Genomic DNA, 25,301 nt, shown 5'->3' on the forward strand with positions numbered 1-25,301 from the left:
CTGCACAGGGACTTCACAAAGCAAGCCCAGTATTTGTGCGATGGATTATAAAGGAGGAAATGAAAGGCAAGGTCAGTGGTTTGCAGCTGCACACGACGAAGTGGGAACTTAATGATGGAAGAGAACCAGAAATAAAAATAGCGTTTATCTCTCTGGGATTCGATAAATCTATCTTGCTTTTATCCTTATTTAAGCTTGGCCCTTAATTTAAACAGATCAAATAATGGCCAGTTGATGCTAAAATACTGACGATACTCTGAGACCCTCCTGAGGCTGCAGGCAGGCTGCCAGCTACAAATCAGCATGTCTCCCTCCGTCGGCCAAAGCTGCAATGTCATATCTGGAGAACTTCAGGTTATTTTAGATTTCCAGCATCTGCAGTGTTTTGCTTCTGGGCTGATCCAGTTCAAAACGTAGTGAGATGCTACACCACTGCATCTCCCTCTTTCACATGGAAGGCTTCATATTTGCGGGGAGATGGAGAGGGGATGCTGGGGAAGGGAAGGGGAAGTTCATAAGTTATAGGAGCAGAATCGGACTATTCGGCCCATCAGGTCTACTCCCCCATTCAATCATGGTTGATCTATCTTTCCCTCTCAACCTCATTCTCCTGCCTTCTCCCCATGACCATTGACACCCATACTAATCAGGAATCTGTCGAACTGTGCCTTAAAAATGCCCACTGACTTGGCCTTCACAGCCTTCTGTGGCAATTAATTCCACTGATTCACCACCCTCTGACTAAAGAAATTCCTTCTCATCTCCTTTCTAAAGGTACATCCTTTTATTCTGAGGCTGTGGCCTCTGATCCTACACTCTCCACATCCACTCTATCCAGGCCTTTCACTAGAAGAAGGAAGGGAATGGGGGAGGAGAGGGTGGAAGGTTGGAGAGGAGAGGAAAAGAATGGTGAATGGCAGGGAGGCGCGGAGGACGGATAAAATGGGTGTCGTCAAATATGTAGCGTGTAGCTTGGGGAAATCAGCCAAGGTCTCACTAGATAATGAAACCTGCGAATGGCCATCCTACAAAGCAACGCAAATCATGTTCCTGCAGGCACTTATTGCTAAAATATTATATTACAGCTTAAAACACAGAACATTACATTAATACCACTAGTTTAAATGGATTCAATCAGGTATTACAGTTGGTACTTTGTGAAATAATTTTAGCTTCAGAATTGTATATAAAACATGTTATTAGCTGTGGTAGTCTAAGCTTTGTGAGTCAGTCTTCCAAATGGATACTAGTTGCATCTGTAAGGGCCCATCCTGACCATGTAACACCACACCTTTGGTTCCACACTGCACCGCAGAGCAATAACGTTCACACACAAACGTATTAAAGGAGGCTATACATTACATTTTTCCCTGTTTTTCACAAAAATAAACTAATTTAGTAAAATTGGAGCATGGCGCAGTTCCCGTTAAGTTTCTGTTTTTTGTCTCTGGCGATATAAGGCAGCGACTCTACCACTGCGCCACTGTGCCACCCAAATATTTGAAGGCAAAGGGCAAGGCGATCACGTTTCCAGGCATGTCTCTCTCGAACCTGCCCCATGTTTTCAGTTATGCCCAACTCAAAACTGCCCCAGAAACACCAGGAGGGCCAGGGATCTCAATTCAGGATCCGCGTCACACAAAGTCTCATAAACCATCACCACATGCACTGCCTACGTACATCCCGGGTCCCATTAGTGGGAGAGTCTAGAACCAGAGGTTATAGCCTCAGAATTAAAGGACTTTCATTTCGGAAGGAGAAAAGGAGGAATTTTATTTTATCAGGGTGGTGAATCTGTGGAATTCTTTGCCACAGATGGCTGTGGAGGCCAAGTCAGTGGATATTTTTAAGGCAGAGATAGATAGATTCTTGATTAGTATGGGTGTCAGAGGTTATGGGGAGAAGGCAGGAGAGTGGGGTTAGGAGGGAGAGATAGATCAGCCATGATTGAATAGCAGAGTAGACTTGATGGACCAAATGGTCCAATTCTACTCATTCCTTCTGATCATATGACCTTAAGCCGTACCTAGCCTCAGCAGGAAGTTAGACCCAGCAATGGCAACGGTGGCCAAGCTCATGTGTCCTAATGGTGTTGACGGATCGAAAATGTGCTGTCACATTTGGCCGCATTAGTGGAGCGGATAAATTAGCCAGCTTTACTGCCCGCTGTTTGTTGTCATCTTACTCAATTTGAGATACTTCTAATATTTCAGAAATCAGTGCTGAAGCAGCTGACTTTTTTCTAACTGGCACTGTGCTGGACCTGCACAGTGGGTGAGCTCAGTCCATGGAGCTCATTACATTAACTGCTCACCAGACTGAAAGAGTTGGCTCTCTTCCCTCCCGAGGTTCAGTGATAGCTTCACCGAGAACAGCGGAGATGCCAAGAGTGGAGCTGTTGTTTTTAATTTGTTTACAGGTTCATTCTTTACCCGGTGCTGGTAATTATGTTGTGTGATATAAATCTCTGGTAGACCCGCCATCAATGTCGACAACCCATTAGTGAAGAAGCATTTTAAACGGACTCACCATGTCTCTGGCTTTGTTTAATATGCGTAAATTTAACAAATGGTCCACATATGTAAAATTTAACCTGCATTTGTCCTGCATTGAATGTGAATATGTCGCTGGTTCAAAGACTGGAACATATCTGATATGAAGGTAGACACAAAATGCTGGAGTAACTCAGCGGGACGGGCAGCATCTCTAGAGAGAAGCAATGGGTGACGTTTCGGGTCGAGACCCTTCTTCATTACAACAGCCACATATCTGATATGAATTTGTCTGCAGTGCTGAAAAAATCATGATGAATGGTACTCGATTTACAACTCGCTCAGATGCTGGGGGAGTGCCTTTACATAATAACTGATTAAATCTGAAGGCTCACATTGCAGCAGATTGCCTGTCCAGAAAGGTTTCCCCAGCCCAGAGTGGAGATTATTCCACCAGCCGCATTCCCTGGATAAATATTTTGGATTGTAACTGAAGGATAGGATCAACCACTCTTGGCTTTGACCTGTTCTGGGACATTTTGTCGCATGACCCCGGCATAGTTTGTTTTAGAGATGCAGCGCGGAAACAGGCCCTTCGGCCCACCAAGTCTGCGCCATCCAACGATCACCCATACACTAGTTCTATGTTAGCCCAGTTTCGCATCCTACACTCTAGGGGTAAAATTACAGAAGTCAATTAACCTACAAACCTATACATCTTTGGAAGGTGGGAGGAAACCGGAGCACCCTGGGGAAATCCACGTGGTCACAGGGAGAACACACACAGACATTTCCCCTCATCCCTAGCACTCTCTCCCCCTCCTCTTCACCCTCCCGCTTCTTTCCCCTCTCCTCCTCCCTTTCCCCACTCCCTCTCCTTTCCCCTACCCTCAGTCACTCACTCCTTCCATAAATCCTCTCCCCTCCCTACCCCCCTCCTCTCCCTCTATTCCCCCTCCTCCCCCACTCTCCCGCCCCAGGATCTCGGGGTTTCCGCTCCTCTCCCTTCTTGTGTGCCCCAGAGGAGCATCAGCCGTCTGTGTGGATCCTCAGAGCAGCCCGGAAGCACCAGCAGCCACGGCCATGTCAGCGTGTGGGTAGTGTGGTGGGGTGGGGAAAGCTTGGAGTAAAGACGGGGGAAGAGCCATGGGGGAGAGGGGGGTATCACGGGGGAGGGGGGCAGGAGCCAGCAAGGAGGACCAGAGGGGAAGGGGCTGGAGCTGCGGGGCGTTGTGATGGCATTTGGGACACACAGCAGGCGCTGGATGCTCACCACCGCTGGGATAAGATTCTCCGCTTTCCGTTTAGCGACATCTCCCAGGCCGCTTCCCATCCCTCCGAAAATTGTATCCTGTTGGAGACTTCAGCCGGGCACCCACAGCGTCCCTCAGTTCCAGTAAAGATGCAATGGTGCAGGAAGGGGCGGACCATCCCGCGGAGTGACAGGAGAAGAGACCTATCCGCGCGGTGCTGACTGGCAGGAGAGGAGATCGATCTGCGCACGCGCGGCTTTTAAGACATTTAAACCTCGCTAACCTTTACAATATACCATCGTTCGGAACAAATCTTGTTGCACTCACAGCACAGGAGAACGGCGAGTGAGCTGCCGAAAAACCATAGCGCTATCACGTATCATTTTTGCGCAAATAGAAAAACCGCGCAAACTTGAAGAGCACAAGATCAGAGTTTTAGTTATGTATGTAGATTTCAGGTCAATAAACTTTCGTCAGTATTGAGATTGTGTGACTATGCAGGTATCAGTGAGAGAGAGTGGGATCATGGAAAACTCGGTAGATGTAGGAGCAGTTATTTGGCCCAATTTTCACATTCACCATGGGAGCTTTGATTTCTATGATTAAGTCGATCTCTTTTAATTGTTATGGATTTTCTGAAGAGCAGATTGCCAGGTCATTACCATATAAATTGGCTGAGTCCCAGCACAGTGTCACTGGCAGCCCCTTTATCAGTAGCAGCGGGTGGCGAGACTCAGGCCTGTCCTTGAACTTCCTGCTGCTCCATGAGTCCCCGCAGATCCCCCCTTGCTCACCTTGCTCACGGTTGCACGGACTGCCGACATTAAAATGTGGCACCTGTATTGGGACAGGGCAGGTCCCAGCGATTCTACCAGTAGGTTGCAGAGTTTGTTCATGCAGAGAGGGGAGCTCAGCGTGGCCACTGCATTTTAACATGGGCTGCCTGACAGGTAAGACCCTAAGCGGGTAGGTTCAGCGAAGGTGCTTAAAGGGCTCAGCATCGAATCACAGCACATAATTTCGGTCTTATTAGCAAGTGATTAATCAATCCTTGCCATTGCAGAATGGGGGGGGGGGGGGGGGGGGGGGGGTGGTGGTGGTGGGCAGAGGGGGCTGGGGAGGGGGGGTGGGGGCTGGGGGGGGGGGGGGGGAGAATGTTTCAGGTCAGTGAAATATTCAATAGAGATGCACAAGCATCAAAAAAGATTTTAAACAGTGCAACATTTATTTGAGTTGGACGAACTCAAGGCGTTCCATGAAAGATGCATCAATTTTCGCAGCGTTCTGTATGTAAAATTCCTAATTAAACTTGAAATTACAGGAATCCAGGGCCAAAATTGACAATTTAAAAAAATATAGAGTATGGGTAGGAGAATAGGTAGGACATTATAAGGAATGAAGATTCACATTGTCAGTGATGGGAGGCAAAGGTATTCAGCAGGATCATTGCATGGTGTCCAAAACATTGAATCTATATCGTTTTAAGAAGCAAATATAAACACAAGTAGGAAGTACTAGTAAAGTAACAATCATCATCGGTAATTAATTGTTTCTCCACTGATCTCACATATCCTCCAGCAGATAGGCACACAGTGCTGGAGTAATTCACCAGGTCAGACAATGAGAAGACATTGGAGACATTTCAGGTCGGGTTGGGATGTTTCTGGTAAATACATCAGACATTATTGGTTGGGCTGAGGGATTACAAGGCTGGCTGATGTCATCTTGAAATACAATGCGGATGAAGCCAGAAGTTTGATTTTATCATTTAAAAATAAATTGGATAGATATATGGATGGGAAAGGAATGGAGGGTTATGGTCTGAGTGCAGGTAGATGGGACTAGGGGAGAATAAGTGTTCGGCATGGACTAGAAGGGCCGAGATGGCCTGTTTCGGTGCTGTAATTGTTATATGGTTATATGGTTAAACTAGGGGCAATTCACAGAGGCCAATTAATTTACAAACCCGCGCGGCTTTGGGATTTGGGAGGAAAACCGGAGCACCCGGAGGAATCCCACGCGGTCACAGGGAGAACGTGCAAACTGCACCTGCGCCACTGTTCCTCAATTCGGGAAATTACAACATGCAAATTGTCTGCATCTTTTCCAACGTTATAATGATAACTACACTTCAAATGTCTGCGATTAGCCAAGAAGTGCTTTGGGACATCCCCTGAGGTTATTTAATTACCATATAAATACATTATTTCACCGTTGTTTAATGCGATGAATACGTTTTAGAGAAGACCGGCATTGGTGTCATAATAATAGCAGAGAATGCTGACTATATTCAGCAGGACAGGCAGCATCTATGGAGTGAGAAACAGGGTTAACATTTCAGGTGAATGACCTTTCATCAGAACTGGTCATCATAAATTTAAAACGCTGACTCTGTTTCCTGCTCCACAGAAGCTGTCTGACCCGCTGAGTGTTCACAGCAATCCCAGTTTCATTTGGCATTTCTAGCATGTGGAGTATTTTCTTGCTTGTCAGTGGGATGCCGTTCCAGCTGGGTTTGTGTATCATTAAAAACCCATAGACAGCCTGGATCGCACATGTTAGGCCAAGGATTTATTCCCAGCCCCATACATGTGCCATAAAATGGAGGAATGAGAAAATGCCAGTCATAATGTTAAGTGCAGCGAATGTGTGCGCAGAAGGCAGTAAAAGATCAATGACGGTGATAATTTGCAGGGAAGATAGGGGAGTGGAGCCAGCTGGATTACTCTTACTTAGCTACCTGTACAGATTTGATGGGCGGAATGATTTTATATTCTATACTGTTATGTAAATGAGAACATTCAGGAGATGGCAGTACGGGAATACTGACTTACTGACAGTCAGGGATTCAACCAGTCATGTATTCGAGACCTTGCTGAGTTTCCAAACATGCACATACATGTGTATAAAATCACGAGAGGAATAGATCGGGTAGATGCACAGAGTAGGTGAATCGAGGACCAGAGGACACAGGTTTAAGGTGAAGGGGGAAAGATCTAATATGAATCTAAGGGGTAACTTTTCACACAAAGGGTGGTGGGTGTATGAAACAAGCTGCCAGAGGAGATAGTTGAGGCTGGGACTATTCCCAACGATTAGGAAATAGTTAGACAGGGACATGGATAGGACAGGTTTGGAGCAATATGGACTAAACACAGGCAGGTGGGACTAGTGTAACTGCGATATGTTGGCAAGTTGGGCCGAGGGGCCCGTTTCCACACTGTTTCACTCTATGACTATAAGGGGGCGAGTGCACAAGATGATGTACAATCCAATCTACCAATGGTTAGTCTAAGAGGGCGGGACGTTTTGGAGATGAGAGGCACTGCGATGCATACATCCAGGCAGCTTGCTGTCTAATCTGGAGCAAACTGATAAAACACTTTCTGAGAAAAACAACTTGGGCAGATCAGTCGTGAATTCCATGATCACAGTGCGTGAAGACCCATCCCAGCACGAAACCTGGTGAAGGCTGATACTCGAGATTGGCTGTTCCTGGAAAGTTTACCAGCTGACAACTTTGGAATACAGTGACTACGTACTTTTATGGTCCAAGCGAGATTTGCAGCTTGCATTTGGCAAGAGATAAAAATGTCTATAAATTTACCCACCCTCCCAGGCTGAAAATGAATGAGAACCTAGAGATCATGAGCGGCTAATATTTATTTCAATGTATTCACTTTGTTGCGATTGGTGGTGGGAGACGGGAGTTATGGCATTTTGTAGATGTTTCTCTGCAAACTGAGTGGCATTAAGAAAGTAGGTGACGTTTCGTGTTGAGACCCTTCTTCAGACCACTTTATATTCTAGCCAGAGAGGGTGGGTCTCGACCCAAAACGTCACCCACTCCTTTTCTCCAAAGATGCTGTCTGACCCGCTGAGTAACTCCAACTGATCTTATTAAACCTGCATCTTCCTACACACTGAATAGAGTGGGTTGTTTTCCTTGGAACAGATGAGGCTGAAAGGTGACGTAAGAGAGTCATATAAACCATGAAGTGGATGGATGAGGTAGATAGGATCAATTGCTTTCATATGATGGGGATGTCTGACCCAAAAGGATGGAGGTTTTAGGTGAATAGTAAGCGGTTTAGAGGAGGTTTGAGGGGGAGATGTTTTTCACGCAGAGTGGTTGGAATCTGGAATGCACTGCCTCAGAAATTGGTGGAGGCAGATAGTTCCACAAGATTTAAGAAGCATCTGCCTAAAGGCTTGAATCACCAAGGCATGGGAGGCTAAGGACCTGAGGTGGATAAATGGGATTAGTATAGACGGGTACACCAGGTAGCACGGACAAGATGTGCTGAAGGGCTTGATCTGTGCTCTGTGGCTCTCTGCCCAGCTTCAGCCTCTGGTGAACTGCCTCAGGACCTCATGGAGCTGACGAGCACGTCAAGGATCAGATTTAGCAGTGGGTGCCTGGGATAATACGAGAATATCATTCAGCTTGGACTATCTTTTTCCCCTGTTCAAGATTATTAAATCCCTCCGATAAAGGAAGAACCCAAAGGGTTGTTGGCAGCTGAGATATCGCACACACAGAGAGAGAGGAGTTCTAGGAATAGACAGCAAGTTTCTCGCAAACAAGACAGAAGCCAAGCGTCAGACGCTGAACACATGTGCTTACCCAATTGTAGATGCCCAAGCATTTAATTGCTTATGCAAAGTGAGGAGTGACCTTCATCTGCAATCTCTGAGCAGAGTTTCATCTGCAATCTCTGTAGGTAATGAGATGCAAATGTCTGGGCTGACCGTATTTGTAATAATATCTATTTTGAATTGTATTGTCTGGGCCTCATCTTCCTCTCTGGGCACTGCATCCTGTTTCCTTAGTGCAGAGCCCTGTGATCTGGTAGAGGAGGAATAGCTGACTTGGCTACAGACACTTGGCGCGACTATTAGCCAAGAATATTTATTGGTAAGAGAATTCAGATCAATGTGTCTGAATGTTTCCCACAGAGGCATCAGCTGTCAGGAGCTCCTGTTCATGTAGTTTATGTATTTAAATATAACCATGTATGCAATAAGTTCATAAATTCATGTTATGGGAGCAGAATTAAGCAATTCAGCCCATCAAGTCTACTCCGCCATTCGATCACGGCTGATTTATCTCTCCCTCTCAACCCATCTCTCCTTCCTTTTTCCCCATAACCCCTGACACCCGTACTAAGCAAGAATCCATCTATAGGAGCAATAGTGTCAACCTCCAGGACACAGGAGCTTATTCTGCTGTTCTATATCATGAGCCAACGTTGTAATCTGCTCCATTTTTCCACCCTCCTTCCTTTTTTCCTTGCACAATCTTAACGCCCTGTAATCCACCACTTTGGAGGGTATCGAAACATTTTCCTCGGCCTTCCCTCAGAGAACATATCCTCTTTTGGGAAAGGAGAGAAAAGCTTCTCAGCGTCAGCATTAGAGAGCAAGGTCACAGTGAGTGTGGACCAGCTATTCTCCTCATCCTTCCTAACACCAGAGGAAGTTATTTTCATTCTGCATGATGTATTTTAAAAAGTGATGTAAACAAACCATGCGTTTAGAGGATGTTGAGATGTTATCACTTACATGTACATGATGTAACCGCACATGTAGGAAATTCCTTGCAGTTGGTGTAAACACCCTTGCTTGATCCTCCTGCACCACGTGGCTTTTAATTGTAGCGAGAACATCCTGGACCCCAGCGGTATCTAAGATCTTAATGTGCCTCAGGATACCTTGTAGACACAGAACGCTGGAGTAACTCAGTGCAACAAGCAGCATCTCTGGAGAGAAGGAATGGGTGACGTTTCAGGTCGAGACCCTTCTTCAGATCCTTGTACTCTGTCTCCAGGTTAACTTGAACTCTGCATGCCATGAGTAGGGCTTCTTTGGAGAACATGAGTGGTGTCATTAAAGGAATGAGTTGAGGGCAAGGGACTGGATAGTAAAAGAACAGAGGTTGCAAGTGGGACTTTGGAGATCAAGCAGGGAGGGAGGGAGGGAGCAGCCTAAATAGAAGCAGCTCATCTCATTTCATCACGGCACTGCTTACTTACACGACCACCCTATCCCTTGATTCATTTCCATCTTAACATCTGTCTTAAATAGTAACTGAGCCTTTTCTGCACCCTCTTCAAACCCCCCACCTTGCTGTAATGGGACCAGAACCGCACACAATACTCCTAATGCGGCCTAACCAATATTTTATAAATGGTGGAATCAGGAAGCTTCTGAAAATCGCAATGGGTCAATTGAATTGTGTGATGCCAAAATCAATGTGATTATAAGAAGGAGTGAGAAGTCAGTGGGTGTCAATGGAGGTGAGATGTTGTTCAGGCAAAAATCTTGTAGCTATAACAGAGGAAGGAAGGAGTTAGAGGAATATGGGTAAAACGTGAGCAAATGGACATATTGGGCAGCATGATGAATGTGGCCGAATGGCCTGTTACTATGACGTGTGACTCTATTACTCAATGAAAGTGATGGCACACTCCACAGTTAGCAAGGAACCTGCACAGTTAAGACACGGCAATAAATACAGACCTTTGATGCCCTCACTGTATTAGCAACTAAAACCATAAATGGTGACAAACAGTCATGGAGAGCTATAGGGGAAATATAGCATCGACATAGGCCCTTCAGCCCACCAAGCCCATGCTGACCATCAACCACCTATTTACACTAATTCATTTTATTCTCTCTACATTCCCATCAACTGCCCACAGACTCCACCAGTCGATGGACACTCTGGGTGATTATTTTCTAGAGGCCAATTAACTTTCCAGCCTGCCTGCCGTTGGGATGTGGGAGGAAACTGGAGCATCCAAGGGAAACCCATAACTGAGGGAGAAGGTATATACAAACTCCATACAAATAGCAGCTGAGGTCAGAATTGAACCCAGGTCATACAGAGTTGAATTAGTGTAAATAGGTGGTTGATGGTGCTGGCTCGAAGGGCCAAATGAATGAATGAATGAATTAATTAATTAATTAATTAATCAATTAATTAATTAATTAATTATTTATATCTTTATGGCCAAATGGCCTCGTCCTGCACCTATTTTCCCTGTCTTTCTATGTTTCATAGCCATACAGTACAGAAGCAGGCTTATTAGCCCAACTAATCCATGCTGACCAAGATGCCCTATCTACACTAGTTGCATTTTCCCGTGTTCAGCTCTTTCTCCTAATGGCGCCTCTCATGTTCTCCGAAGAAGTTCAAGTGAACACTTGTGCTGTGCAGAGGATACTTGGGGACCCTAATGGTGCAGAACAATGATTTGGGATGTTTGAAGCTGGGTCCTTGAAGTAATGACAGCAAAAGCCCACAGTCATCGTTCATACTCCCCGCTCTGCACGTTCTTAACCACAGTGCTGCCTTAACATTATCACGTTGCTCTGCATCTCACTCCAGTCACAGTCAGAGAACCTGGAGCTGCTTTCAATTTAGCTGACCTGAATCCCTGCTGGAAATTAGTAATCCCCCTGCAATGTTGCGGTTGGATCTAGTGTGAAATTAACCAGGAAAACTCCTGCGAGTTCCTTTCCCGCATTCCCTGATTATCCGAGGCATGACATGAATGTTTATGAAATAGCACATTGAATACCGCTGACTGCCAGGGATTTGAACCCACACCTCGGTCCTGCATAGCACCAAAGGATTGCTGCACTGCAACTATAAATAAAGGCGTGGGGGGGGGAATCACAATTACAGATTAGCCATTCAGGACCGAGATGAGAAGTAACTTCTTCACCCAGAGTGTGGGGAATTTCTACACAAAAGGGCCGCGGAGTCTCAGTCACTAAGTTTATTCAAGACAGAGCTCAATAGGTGATTAGTTTGAGTTTTAGTTTTAGAGATACAGCCTGGAAACAGGCCCTTCTGCCCTCAGAGTCCGTGCTGACCAGTGACCACCCATATACTAGTTCTGTCTCACAAGCTAGGGGCAATTTACTGAAGCCAATTAACCTACAAAACCTGTACGTCTTTGGAATGTGGGAGGAAACCAGAGCATTCGGAGAAAACGCACCCGGTCCCAGGGAGAAAGTACAAACTCAGTGCAGACAGCATCCGTGGTTGGGGACGAACCTGGGTCCCTGGCGCTGGATGGCAGCACCTCTACTGCTGCGCCACTGTGCTGTCATTAGATGTAAAGAGGATTCATTTAGTTTAGTTTGGTTTAGTTCACTTTAGTTTACTATTCTCATGTGTACCGAGGTACTTTGTAAAGCTTTTGTTTGCGTGCCATCTGGTCAGAGAAAAGGCTATACATGAATATAATCAAGCTGTCCGCAGTGTACAGATAAAGGATAAAGAATCCAACAGCCAGTGCAAGACGTACTGTCAGAAAGTTACACTGAGCAAAAGATGAACCATAACCTTATTAATGGTGATGAAGTACCTGAGGGCCTCGACCTGAAACGTTGGCCATCTTTTTGCCTGATCTGCTGAGTTCCTCCAGCACTTTACTTTTTCCTCTAGGTTCCAGTATCGGCAGACTCTTGTGCCTCTGAATGACCTGCTCCTGTTTCTGTTTCCCATGTTCCTGGAGGTGCTGTTTCAGATTAAACTGCAGAGCCCGGATACTGTTTCATAGAAGAGTAGGGGAGTTCCCCCTTGGTGTCCTGGACAACAGTGGTCACACAGTTAACACAGTAAACCCACTTTGTCTGTTCTTTCAGCTACATTTACTCTGTATTATCCTGCTTGAAGGTTTGCCAGTAAACCCCATATTCCCCACCAATGTTCTGCCCCTCATTCAGGCAAGGAGGGGCTGGGATGTCAAAGGCTTCTTCATGTCATTGGCCTGGACATTGGTCAGCAGAGTTAAAGGGCTCCCCCCCCCCCCCCCCAACACTGAAACTTGTATAAAGGAAGGGCAAGCTGGGCAGAAGTTCATCGTAGTCGCAAGGAGCTATGGCTGGCCTAACGACAGCATTGAGGAAGAATTAGCCACTATTCAGCATGTTAAAGCAACAAGAGAGGTGTCTGTGGGCGACCTGGGGTATCCAGTTTGGTGCAACAAATCCATAGATCCATAGGTAGGCTTTGGGTGAACTGGAAGGGACAAGAAGAGATGTCGAGGGTATAGACACTTTCAGGAGTTGTTATGCCTCTGGATAAAAGCCAACCTGTCAGGAGCTGCCAAGACCTCCCCATCCTGTAGCAAACACAGGACACCATAGCCCTGACGATCCTGGGATGGTCACAAAGCAAACAGTGCAATTTGTACAGGAGCATTTATGCTTGGGTGTTGTCCTACAGAGCACTGTTTGTACACACAGTCCATTGAAATGAGCAATGATGGAATAAAGGTTTCGCCATGTTTCATTTTTAATGCTTTTTTGTCTCGTAGCCGACATATTCCTGTAAGAAAGGATGTTATTTGTTTCACGAGAATGCGCGGCATTTCAATTTCAATGGGAGTAATAGTCACATCCTTCGACTCTAGACCTTGGGGACTTGCACTTCCTGACACAGCTGAAGCAGTGGCAGGGTTGGGAAAGAATCTGCTCCCTATTAAGTTTGCAGGAGGTAACAATTGTGTGGATTCACTCGCTCCACCATTGTCCCCCACCCACCAAGATTGTCCTCGGGTTGGCTGGTGGGACCAGCCAGCCGCCGTGTCCCCTGCTCCCCCCAGCAGTTTGTCCAGGACATCGAGTTCCTCTCTGGCGAGTGTGACAATTGAATTGTTCCCGACCTCAGAGAATGACGTTAACAAGCCAGTTCTCGTCAATCACGCCGTTGAGAGCAGCGGTACAGAGTGTGGGTCACTGCCACCTAGAAATAAATCATTGCAATAAAGGAGCACACGACTCAACTGAGAATCGATGCAGTTGTCAAGCGACCTGCAGGGGCTCCTGCTCGTTCGTTTTAATTAAACACTTCAGGTGAGCTTTCCCCACACATGCATTGAGTTGGGGGGGTTCATTATGCCGTGATGCATATCCCCACCTGATGACGTTACCAAAGCATGTTAGGCCCAATGTGCCTGCCACTGTGTTGTAGGAAGCACAACAGCCAAGATGTGTCCAGCAAACTCTACAAACTACAGTGGTCTAAATGATCAAGATCATCTCTTTTTGTCGAGGTGCACACAATATCCAGGAGATCGAGATACCTGTGCTCAAGAACAGATCCCTAGAACGAGACTTGAACCTGCAAACTCTTGACTGAGGCCAATGTACTTCCATAGAGTGAAGGCCAAAGTTAAGGCAGTCAATGACAATAAATGCTCTGCACTGGGCCTGTAGCCGGGGGTTACAGTTCTTCAATGTGAGGACATTTCTGCCACAGATCTTTAGGCAGCAAGTTCCAGGGTTCCATTATCTCTGAGTAAAAATATTTTCCTGGCTTCATCACAAGAACATTCTCCATTCGTTGGTTTGCTTCCTATCACAGAGTCAGTTATGGATCTAATTTGTTCCTTAGAATTCATGAGTTTTCATCTTTTTGACCAGCCTGACAAATGGGACCTTGTCAGAAGCCTTGCTGAATGAAATCTGTGCAGACTTCATCAAGCACACTGCCCTTACCAACGCACTTTGTTACCTCCTATTAAAAAAAATCACTCTCATTCAGATGTTACTTTACTATAAGAAGTCAATACAGTGTCCCAGATTAATCTGTGCCTTTCTAAGCTGTGCCTTGAGATTGATCATCCCCTTTAATAATGAGGTTGGGACCTGAAACGTCACCCATCCTTTTTCTGCCTTAGACCCGCTGAGTTACTCCGGCACTTTGTGTCTAACTATGAACATTTTCCTGCTTGGTTTGGGGAATAGAGTCACCAGATGTTACTCGGGTTATTCCAGCCCATCATCCCGCTCCATTTCTTTGATGGAGCCCTCCAATTAATCCCAGTTCCCTGCTTTTTCACAACCCTTGCTTTTCACGTTAACCTTTCCAGTAAATAACCACCTCCCTTCAGAAGGTTATTATTAAATCTGCTTCCACCATCCTCCCTGATTGGAAATTCCAGAACAACTGGTTGCCAGAAAACAACTTGTCCCCATCGAGTCTATTGTTCCTCAGCCAGCGATCCTCGATCAGCCTTCATGGGTATCAGTCCCACTGCCAGTTCAAACAGTTGCTTCCTCTCTAACACAGCACCTTATTTTGATTTTAAACCCCTCCACCTAATCCTGGTTTCTGTTTGAAGGGAAACAAAGTCTGTTGATCTAATCCCTTCATATAGCTTCCATCCCTCGTTCTGGGAGCAATTCCCATAAATTGCCTCTGTGCGGAATTTCCAGTCACCGGACTCCTGCAGGAGTCAGCAGGTTCCGGGAGGCACTGATGGACTCTCCATATTGTGCAAGGCCAGGGATTATTATCGAGAGGTTTGGACAAGTGTATTGTCACAATGGGATGTTGCTCACGTTTCAATTATTCGCCAGCGTTAGCAAGTTGACAACGGCGCCATAGTAACAGCCAGACGTTATTCAGCGGTGTCTGCTGTTAATCGTGTTACCTTCCTGTGCACCATTCTGGAATGCCGCTACAGTGTAAACATGGGAAGGAAACTTCGGCAAAAGTTACAGAGTGCGCTTCCTGTTTTCCACCAACATCGACCGCTGCCTTGTTACATGTCAGGAGCAAGATCTGGCTGCTCGTTCAGCTGAAGTATTTCAAGGAATCATTCTTTATCATGCTATTACAGATCTCCCCCCCCCCCCCCCCCCCCCCACTTCAACTTTGTTCCAATTAAGCCCTGCGCAGATTAATGGATGGCTAATGGATCATGGATTTGTTTTTTGGGAACTGCCCAGCATCCAACCATCACGTACCATGGATCACGTACACATTTCCCCGCCCAACACTATATCCATAAATTCAACGTCCCTGCTGTCACAACAATAATTCGACGTGCCAATAAGTATGTTGCGATTGGATATGCGACATCGAAAGGCTGGGGGCCCAGGAGTGCCTAAGTGTTCTCAATGTGAGCGCAGGACATTTATACATCACCTTCCTCTCTCCCTGTACATGTGGAAATACTGTTGCATCACCTTGGGGACATTAAATTCATAGGAAAGGGGGAAAAAATTCCCTTCATATGTCATATAGCACGGCAACAATCCTTTGGTGCAAGACGGCCATGATGAAAAAGATGCCCATCTGCACAAGATGAGGTGCTGGACTAGTCAGGGAATATGTGCTATGTGATACAGGATGGTTTACTGCTGGATTAGAAGGTAGTATCTGTAATAAAAGGTTGACTAAACTTGGATGGCATTCTCTGGAGCATTAGAGGTTTGGGAGAGACCTGGTTGAAGTTTATAACATTAGTTTAGTATAGTTCTTGGTTTAGTTTATTTTATTTTAGTGATACAGCATGACAACGGGCCTTTCTTCCCACCACATCCACGCCGACCATCGATCACCCTTTCACACCAGTTCTATGTTGTCCCACTTTCATATCCACTCCCTGCACAGAAGAGGCAATTGACAGCGGCAATTAACCTACAAACCCACATGTCTTTGGGATGTGGGAGAAAGATGTGAGAGGTCTCTCTCATGACCCCTCCCCACCCACTCACATACCATGCAAACATTCATAGAAACATAGAAAATAGGTGCAGGAGTAAGCCATTCGGCCCTTCGAGCCTGCACCGCCATTCAATATGATCATGGCTGATCATCCAACTCAGTATCCTGTACCTGCCGTCTCTCCATACCCCCTGATCCCTTTAGCCACAAGGGCCACATCTAACTCCCTCTTAAATATAGCCAATGAACTGGCCTCAACTACCTTCTGTGGCTGAGAATTCCAGAGATTCACCACTCTCTGTGTGAAGATCTCTCTGTGCATGATCTTACCTGCACTAATATCTCTCATATGTGCATTCAGATTCGCTCGCAAGCACACGCATGCGGCGTGCACATAAGCAGTCATGCAGCGTCTCCCATTGTACATTGGTATCCATTCACACACGCTCACTACGTTCCCCCTCCCTCCCCCCACACCGCCACCTTTGCTCTGCCTGAAATGAGGTTAGTCCTGTTGTTCCCAGCCCCAGCTTTGCAATTGCCCCAGACTAAGTCATCTCATCCCAATAACTTATTGTTATTCCACCGGAGAAAGATTTGGATCAAGCCAGAAGAAAGAGCAAGGAAACCCACAGCAAGATGAGTGGTGCACCGGTAGAGCTTTGACACGGGAGTCCGTGTACACCAACACGTCAGTGCTGGCTGACAAAGTGCTTGGAAGCTTCACCCGCCTTCGTACAGTCGCCCAGCCCTGCAGCTCAGGGCTCCTCCTGTATGTCCCATTCCTGTCGAAACGTGATGAGGGACCCTGCCTCCACCACTACAGAGGGTCTCAGACTCTCATCACCCTCCATGAGAAAAGAATGGAGGAAAAAACATTCCTCCTCCCCCCTGGACTCCTTCTAATGATCACGTTAAATTTCTGCCCTTTGCTTTCTGACCCTTCTTGCCAAGGGAAATGGCTCCTTCCTATTTACTGTATCCAAGCTCTACACAGTTTTGGGCACTTCAATTCAATCTGTTCCAAAGAAAACAATTGCAGCTTATCCAATCTTTCCTCACAGCTACAACTGCCCAGACCCGGCAACATCCTCCTAAGTGAATTACGGTCTCCCGCTGATATACTTTCCATCTGCCCAGTTTTATTCCAGAAACTAGACCTGGGATCCCCCATTTTGTTATAGCGGCTACACTTTAAAGAACCTCTGAATGCAGTTTAGGAATTTTGTGTCCTCAACATGTAATGTAGGTGTTCGGCACGGACTAGAAGGGCCGAGATGGCCTGTTTCCGTGCTGTAATTGGTATATTGGTATATGGTTATATAGTTATAACATCTTTAATGCAGACTGCACCGCCCCCCCCCCCCCCCCCCCCCAAACACCCCCCTCCCCCGCCGCCCCCCATTAATGTGTGGCACAGTGGCACAGCTGGTAGATCTGCCGCCTCACAGTGCCTCAGACCCGTGTTCGATCTTAACCTCAGGTGTTCTCTGTGTGGAGTTTGCACGTTCTCCCAGCGACCGCGTGAATTTCCTCCGGGTGCTCCGGTTTCCTCCCACATCCTAAAGACGTGTGGGTTTGTAGGTTAACTGGCTAATGTAAAATTGGCCTCTACTGTGTAGAGGGTTGATGTGAAAGTAGGATATCACAGAACAGGTGATCGCTGGTCGGCGTGGACTCAGTGGCCTGAAGGGCCTGTTTCCATGCTTTAACTCTAAAACTAAACTAACAACTAAAGCTAATATATTCAAGTCATTGAAATCCCCCCTGAATGTTAATCCATAAACCAATGACGCGATGACTTGGTTCCTACAACCCGTGGAATGCATGAATGTTCTTTCAAAATATCCAGTCTATTTCACTGGTACTATTTTGGGACACAGATTCGGCAGGAACTCTGATGTAAAACAATCATTAACTAAAGTAAAAACAATCATTAACAATCACGATAGACTTTATACAAAAAATGAAAGTGATTTAGTTCAACCTGATAAAGGGTCTTAAAATTAAAAAAGTCATAAGCCAAGAACTGTGAGTTGGCAATGGTAGGGACATTAACAAAGGGTGATCAATGGCCAAAGTTAATGAATTAGTACTTTGTTTCCAAGTAATAAATATACCCTTTAAAGTGAAAGACCCACCAGGAAAAGAGGTCCGGTTGTGGCAATCAACAGAGGTTAAAAATAGCAGTAGACCACAAGAAAGTTTATTGTCAAAACAACTGTATACCAGAGGGTTGGGAAAAATTAGGATGTCTGTGCATTGCAGAGGAAAGGTGCATAAACAGAAATGTTTAAAACACAATCATTATATCCATTGAATGAAACGGTTGAAGTTCCAGATACAAAATCATGTATATTACCCCACTGAGAGGGAATGAATTTCTCGGCGATTGTCACAACTGAAAGATTGCAAACTAGTTGTGCTCAGTGTTTCCCGTAACAACATTAATATTTTGCATCTTTTTCTTCTCTTCTCAAGTTTTCATCTGCAGTTTCATGGTAGCCACGCCAATCTTCGGTTTCCTGGGCGACCGCTTCAACAGGAAGTTAATCCTGAGCTGCGGGATATTCTTCTGGTCAGCAGTCACCCTCTCCAGCTCCTTCATCACCAAGCCGGTACGTACCAGGGGCTCCTAGTTAATCAACTGGGGCCTTTTGCTCTGGTTAAGGCTGTTGCTGCTTGCAGGTTGCTCTCTGGGCCCACATCTGATGTTGCTGATACCAGCACCCTCCGGGGACTTGTCGTTCAATTGTGTGTATTTTTGGACTCATGTCTTGTTATATGACTCATGTCCGGTGGTCCTGATGTGGTCACCTTGGTCTGCAAGACCAAGCGTAGACCGTGTCACCGAACACTTGCATGCTGTCTGCCAGGCCTACTGGAGCTCCCAGTTGCCAACCATTATAGCTCCCCTTCCCATTCCCTTACTGACCCTTCTCTCCATGGCCTCCTCCAATGCCAGGGTGAGACCACACGCAAATCTGGAAAGTGGAAGGACAGAATCCCATAGACCAGTTGGGTAGCTTGCAGCCCAATGGTATCAACATTGAATTTGCTCCTCTCTTTCCCCTGCACCTTGGTGCGCACGCATTTCTAACACCATCTGCCACCACCCCAGTCATCCTGCTCCTTTTCTCTCCTCTGTACACTCATCTCCCATCCCCGAGTCCCACACTTCCCCTTTATACCCGCTCTTTCCCCTCCCTCCAACCCCTTCCACACATATCCCAACCTCCATTTTTACATATTTCACGTCTCCCATTCCTTCCTTACCCTACACCTTTTTAGCTCCTTTTCGCCTCTACCTGCATCACTTACTCCACCCATCTTCCAATCATCCCCCCCCCCCCTCCCTCATCACCTGTACACACCCATCACATGCCAGGGTCTCCCCCCCCCCCACCCCCCCCCCCCCCCCCCCACCCACCTCATTTCCAGCTTACTTCCCCCCTACCCAAATCTGTCTGAAGATGGGTCCTGACCTGAACAAAACATTCCTTTGTCCATTTTGTCCACGGATGATGCTTGATCCGTGGAGTTCCCATAGCACTTTGCGTTTGGCTCAAGATTCTCGCTCTCTCCAGATTCCTGTGTCTCTATATTGTAATTCACAATCTTGCACGGGATCACAATTGTGTTCTACATGATCTGCATCTTGATCTCATTCACCATCATCAGCATCTTGTGCCTCCCATACGAACTACTTCCTGGATTAAACCTTCAAAGTATTATCATTTCCTGAAATGGAAAAGCATCCTCTCTGTGTGCATTTCTGAACTTACTCACAAAGTGCTCCAATCAGTTCTTTGGCCCAAACCACAAAGATGAAACTTGCAGGGAGTGAGGGAGGGTTTGAATGTGTTGGCAGCCTTGTGTGCCTCAGTAACAGAGACTGGATATGAAGATGAGGTGTCCTAACTTGAATGGGAAAAACTAATGAGAGCGGAAATACAAGGATCAAATAAATGATTGAATGTGGGTGGGGATGTCGGCAAGGATTTAATATATCAGTATCACAAATCCCTGTCACCACTTTGATTTTCACAAAAGATTAAAGTTCGGCAGTTGGGAAGGCTTTGAGCTTTGAAATTGTTTTCATATATCATGCAAAGGCCTTCCTGCATTTGAAGTGCATGTTGTGTTAAAATCTTGATGTGCTCCTCCTCTCTCTTTCAATATGGCATGCCACCCAGAATGTCTCAATAAACAAAATATGCCTAATAACATCTCAGCGTAGATAGGAGACTCACTTCCTCAGGGAGGGATGGCTGGAGTCAGTTTCTGATATGATTTCATGCATTCCAGACATTTCTGCTCACGGTGTGTGTCTTGGGGGTGAGTGAGTTTTCAGTTCCATGGACTGGCTATTTTGAGAGGCATCTGATTAAATCTAGCCCTTGGTTCAAACAAGCCAATTAGAAGAACGCTGCGCCTAGCTCTACAACTGACCTCCGGTAATGATAATGGTGTATGTCCTCTCTTCCCCTCTCCAAAATGACATAAATACCACTAGCTGGAGGAAAGGAAATCAAGGGATGTGGAGCAAAGGAGGGTAGTGGATGTATTGATCGGGTACCAGCTAATTCAATGCGGAACTATTTGTAAATGCTGGTATATGGTGCGTTCACAAGAAGCGGATAGTAATGTAAGTGGAATAGACACGGTGAATTGATCTTTCTTGCCGAATGACCAGAGTACAAGGGAAGGCAAGAAACCACAGATTCGGGAATCTTGAGCAAAAAATAAAGTGCCGGAGGAACTCAGCAGGTCAGGCAGCATCTGTGGAGGGAGTTGGACAGATGACGTTTTGGGTCGGGACCCTTTGTCACGATCGGGTCTGAGTTCCCCCAACCCTCTGAGTTCCTCCTGTACTTTGGTTGTTGTTGGGGTACAAGGGAAGTCTTGCTCCAGTCGCCCAGGGCTTTGTTGAGCCTAACCTGCAGTCTGGGATGTGTTGGTAATGGCCTGAACTGAGAAAGGGTTTACTTGACAGTGCGGAGAAGGATCACCGGAGATTGTGGGGATAAATGTTCCCGATGTGTAGAGGTTGCGTACGATTGAAACTTATACCGACTCAATTCTGTAAAATGAGGTGACCTCCCTGTTGTACGAGGTTCTGACACGGACTCTTCAGATAGAACAGGAAGGGATATTACCGCTTACTGCAGACTTTAGAGACAGGGGATCTTGTTTCAGAAAATGGGTCATCTACTTGGGACAGACCCTACAATCTACTCAGGCTGTAGATGCCCAGTTAGACTGAGATCAGCAAGGTTCATACTCAATGGGAATGAAGGCGTATGGGAACCCAATGGAAAGTGGATTAGAGTTGGTATTGATCTTATTGAACAGTGTTACGCACTTGGTGGCCAAATGACTCATCTCTACAATTCAATATGTTTACACTGAAACCATGTGATGGACATGTCAAAGGAGAAAAGAAAGATGCATGCCAGTGAGGAACAGTGCAGTGGTTAAATGTTTCTGTGTAAAACGTTCCAACACTTCTGTCCAACATGTGAGGTGAAGATCAGGATGTGGGGAGGTAGGTAGAACAGCGGGGATAATCAAATAATGCTGGAGTAACTCAGCTGGACAGGCAGCATCTCTGGAGAGAAGGAATGGGTGATGTTTCGCGTCGAGACATTCAGATAATTCGGATAATCAAATAATGTTCTTCACTAGGTGATGGTCAGATTAAATCCAAACCTCTGTTGTAGCATAAGGAGTCTCTCCTGATCGAGTGGTTGTTTTCTTAGCTTTAGACTTTTGATTTAGAGATATAGCGCTCTAACAGTCCCTACGGCCCACCGTTCCACGCCGACCAGCGATCACCCCGTACGCTAGCAGTATCCTACACATTGGGCACAATTTACAATTGAATTGAAGTGTAACTAATCTACAAGCCTGTATGTCTTTACAGTGTGGGAGGAAACCAGGGTACCCACAGAAAACCCACGCAGTCACAGGAAGAATGTAGAAACTGCGTACAGACAGCGCCCGGGATTGAACCGGTGTCTCTGGCGCTGTAAAGCAGCAACTCTACCACTGCACCACTGTGCTGCCCTACAAAATAACAACAAGCAATGATTTCAGATTTAGATAAATCATCGACCAATTTTTCTTGGACTGCTGTCATGCAAACTTTGAATTTCCATTTTATTACTGAAACGTTTCTAAAGATGATAGCAATCCACCAAAGGTGAAATCAGGGAAGGCTGTAAGTCTGGGCAGAAGGGACGATGTACATGTTTGCTCCGTCTACTTTCCCATCTCCTCAGTGCGGATCTGCTGTTTGCAGCTCTGCTCCTGTTTTAGCTTGGCCCTGGGGTGCCATAGACCTTCTTCTGCAGCCTGTTCCCTGAGGTGCTGGCAAATTAGTACCCAAAGGTGCATCAGTTTAAATTGTGTGAAACCTAGCGTCTAACATTAACAAACTAATCCAAGCGTGTTGAGAAAGAAACAAATTACTTTCCCCTGAATATATTCTGCCAGCATTATCTGTGTTAGTCCCAACTTTCGAATACTCTGCACCATTCTGTAGCTCCTGAGGTCTGGATGATCTTGGGGAATAAGAACAGAAAAATGATGCGGATGCTCAGCAGCTCAGTCAGTGCTTGTGGAGAGGGAAGCCGCTCACGGGAGGAAAATTAAGATCGAGGAAGGTTTAAGTTGCAGTGAAGGGATGGGGAGATTGGGAGGAATGTCTGTGAGAGTGTGGAGATGAATGGATGGCAAAGATTGGTGTCGGCCAAGGGAGAGTCAAGTCTTGTTAAAGTCAGAGAACTGAGAGGGGGGCGGGGGGCGGGGGGGGGGGGGGGGGGGGGGGGGGGGGGGGGGGGGGAATTGATGGAACTGTTAGACATAGCAGTTGCTCCAAATTTGAAAGAGAAGCGAATAAAATAAGGAGTCAAGGAAAACTCAGCGGGTCAGGCAACATATGTGGAGAGAGAAGAAAAAATGTGTAGGAAAGAACTGCAGATGCTGGTTTAAATCGAAGGTAGACACAAACTGCTGGAGTAACTCAGCGGGCCAGGCAGCATCTCTGGAGGGAAGGGAAGGGTGACGTTACGTTGCTGTGTTTGTTTCTCCGCGCTGGCTCGCTGCCTGGTAACGCCTTGCTTTAAAATCTTCAAATGAGATCTTCAAATCTGCACACCAACCCCCCCTCCCACCCCCCCCCCCCCCCCCCCCCCCCTCACCCTCTATGTATCTCCAGCACTCTAAACCTCCAAGACCGTACAGCTATAGCTTTCACACACTGTCTCTGTGCCTTTATCCGTCTCTCCTCATTTAATATGCCTCTTAACACAAGACATTTTCAATATTGACCTGAAAGAATTTTTTGAGGCTTGGGATTAAAGTTGGTTTGATAAAATGCTGATGTAAAGCTCTTGGAGTGTTTTCCTGAGCCAAAGCTGTTTTTTTTTAATGCAATTAGTTGTTGTTGTGGTTACATCAAGAAGTTCTCAGTTCCCTGTAATTATCTCGATCTGTCTGACACTTTACGTAACTGTGCTCCCACTTGCCAAGTTTAGCTGCAATACCGGGAGATGCAGTAAATAGAATGTCAGCCAGTCTCCACAAAACCACCTGGATTTCCCAAGGAAGTCTCCACCACTCATGTGCTGAGGGTGGGCTCGATGGACACCATGATCATTTGTTCGTCCTGATAGTGGAAAGCAGCAGAAATTGGTCGTTGCTTCCACCGATCATCGCCGATTATAACCGATTATCACCGAATATAACCATATAAACTGTTTGTCACTCAACACTTAGCCATGCACAATGGTGGACGGGCAAGGAGGGGATGTCGGATGCTGGTGGACTAAGGGAAGGTGGCAGCTGGAGCCCGGCAGCAGCCAAGTTTCTTGCCTGAACCGGGCACCGCTGTTAACAACTGGAGCCTGGACTGGACTGGGCTGGGAAAATGGCGATTGAACATGGCGCCTCTTGCAAGCGAGCTCAGTGGACTATTTCTGTACAATTGCTAATCAGGGGCGGTATGGTGATACTCTACTGGACTGTTTGTAAGGAAATAATTTCACAGTGCACATGTGACAACATGGCACCATTGAACAATTTTTCAAAATGGAGCCCCCCCCCATGTTCTCGGTCCATCATTTCGAGGTCTGGCAGTGATTGATATCTCTAGTGGCATGGTGGTGCAGTGGTAGAGTTGCTGCCTCACAGTGCCAGAGACCCAGGTTTGATCCTGACTGTATGGAGTTTGTATGTTCGCTCCATGTCCTGCAAGGGTTTTCTCTGGGTGCTCCGGTTTCCCCCCACACTCCAAAGACACACAGGTTTGTAGGCTAATTGGTTTGGTAAAATTGTAACGGCCCTGGTGTGTGTAGGATAATGTTAGTGAGTGGGGATCGCTGGTCGGTGCGGACTCGGTGGGCCGAAGGGTCTGTTTCCGCGAAGTATCTCTAAACTAAACTAAACTAAACTAAACTAGGGTTGACACACCTGATCACAACATCCTATTCCTGCTGCTACAGTAAGAAGTACATTCCAGGAACTGCAGATGCTAGCTTGCAAACAATGCACAGTAATAGCAGGTCAGTCAGCATCTCTGTGGAACATGGATAGGTGACGTATGGTTTTTGTTATACCTGGACCTCAGTGTACTGGCGCATCTGACAATTAATTTGACTTGACTTGACTTGATTTAATCTCCTAATGTGCACAAATCACAGTTAAAAAAGCCCTATCCCCCGGCAAAGTGCCCATTAAAACATCCTGAAATGCATTCTTTACCCACAGGCATTTCCTTGTTACAAAATAATCAAACGGGAGTATTTCTGACACAAGAAAACTAAGCCAAGCAAATCTAATTATAGATTAAAAATATCTGTAGGGATCATATCACTAGAGAAATGTTCATTACAGATGCAGGGATTAAATCAATTGTCATCCTGGTACTAATGAGACTGAATCTCAGAACTATATGTCATACAACCGTTGAAACCTGCAGTAGAGAAGGAGGCTGTTCTGCCCAATATTCCTGTGCTGGCCCTTTGTCGGAGCTATCTCATTAATCTCACTTTCCTGATCCTATTCTCCTGCCTAACT

At 46.2% G+C, this 25,301-nt stretch overlaps 1 protein-coding gene across 1 annotated transcript in view; it reads left to right on the forward strand.

Annotated features, from left to right (window-relative positions):
* Nucleotides 1-25,301, forward strand: part of spns2 (SPNS lysolipid transporter 2, sphingosine-1-phosphate) — a 77,752-nt gene that overhangs the window by 21,351 nt on the left and 31,100 nt on the right. The window contains exon 3 of the mRNA XM_055657848.1: nucleotides 18,702-18,838. Within this exon, the coding sequence (XP_055513823.1) occupies nucleotides 18,702-18,838 (137 nt within the window). The remainder of the gene's footprint in view (nucleotides 1-18,701; nucleotides 18,839-25,301) is intronic.

Source organism: Leucoraja erinacea, chromosome 28 (assembly GCF_028641065.1).
Source record: "Leucoraja erinacea ecotype New England chromosome 28, Leri_hhj_1, whole genome shotgun sequence".
Taxonomy (NCBI): Eukaryota; Metazoa; Chordata; class Chondrichthyes; order Rajiformes; family Rajidae; genus Leucoraja; species Leucoraja erinaceus.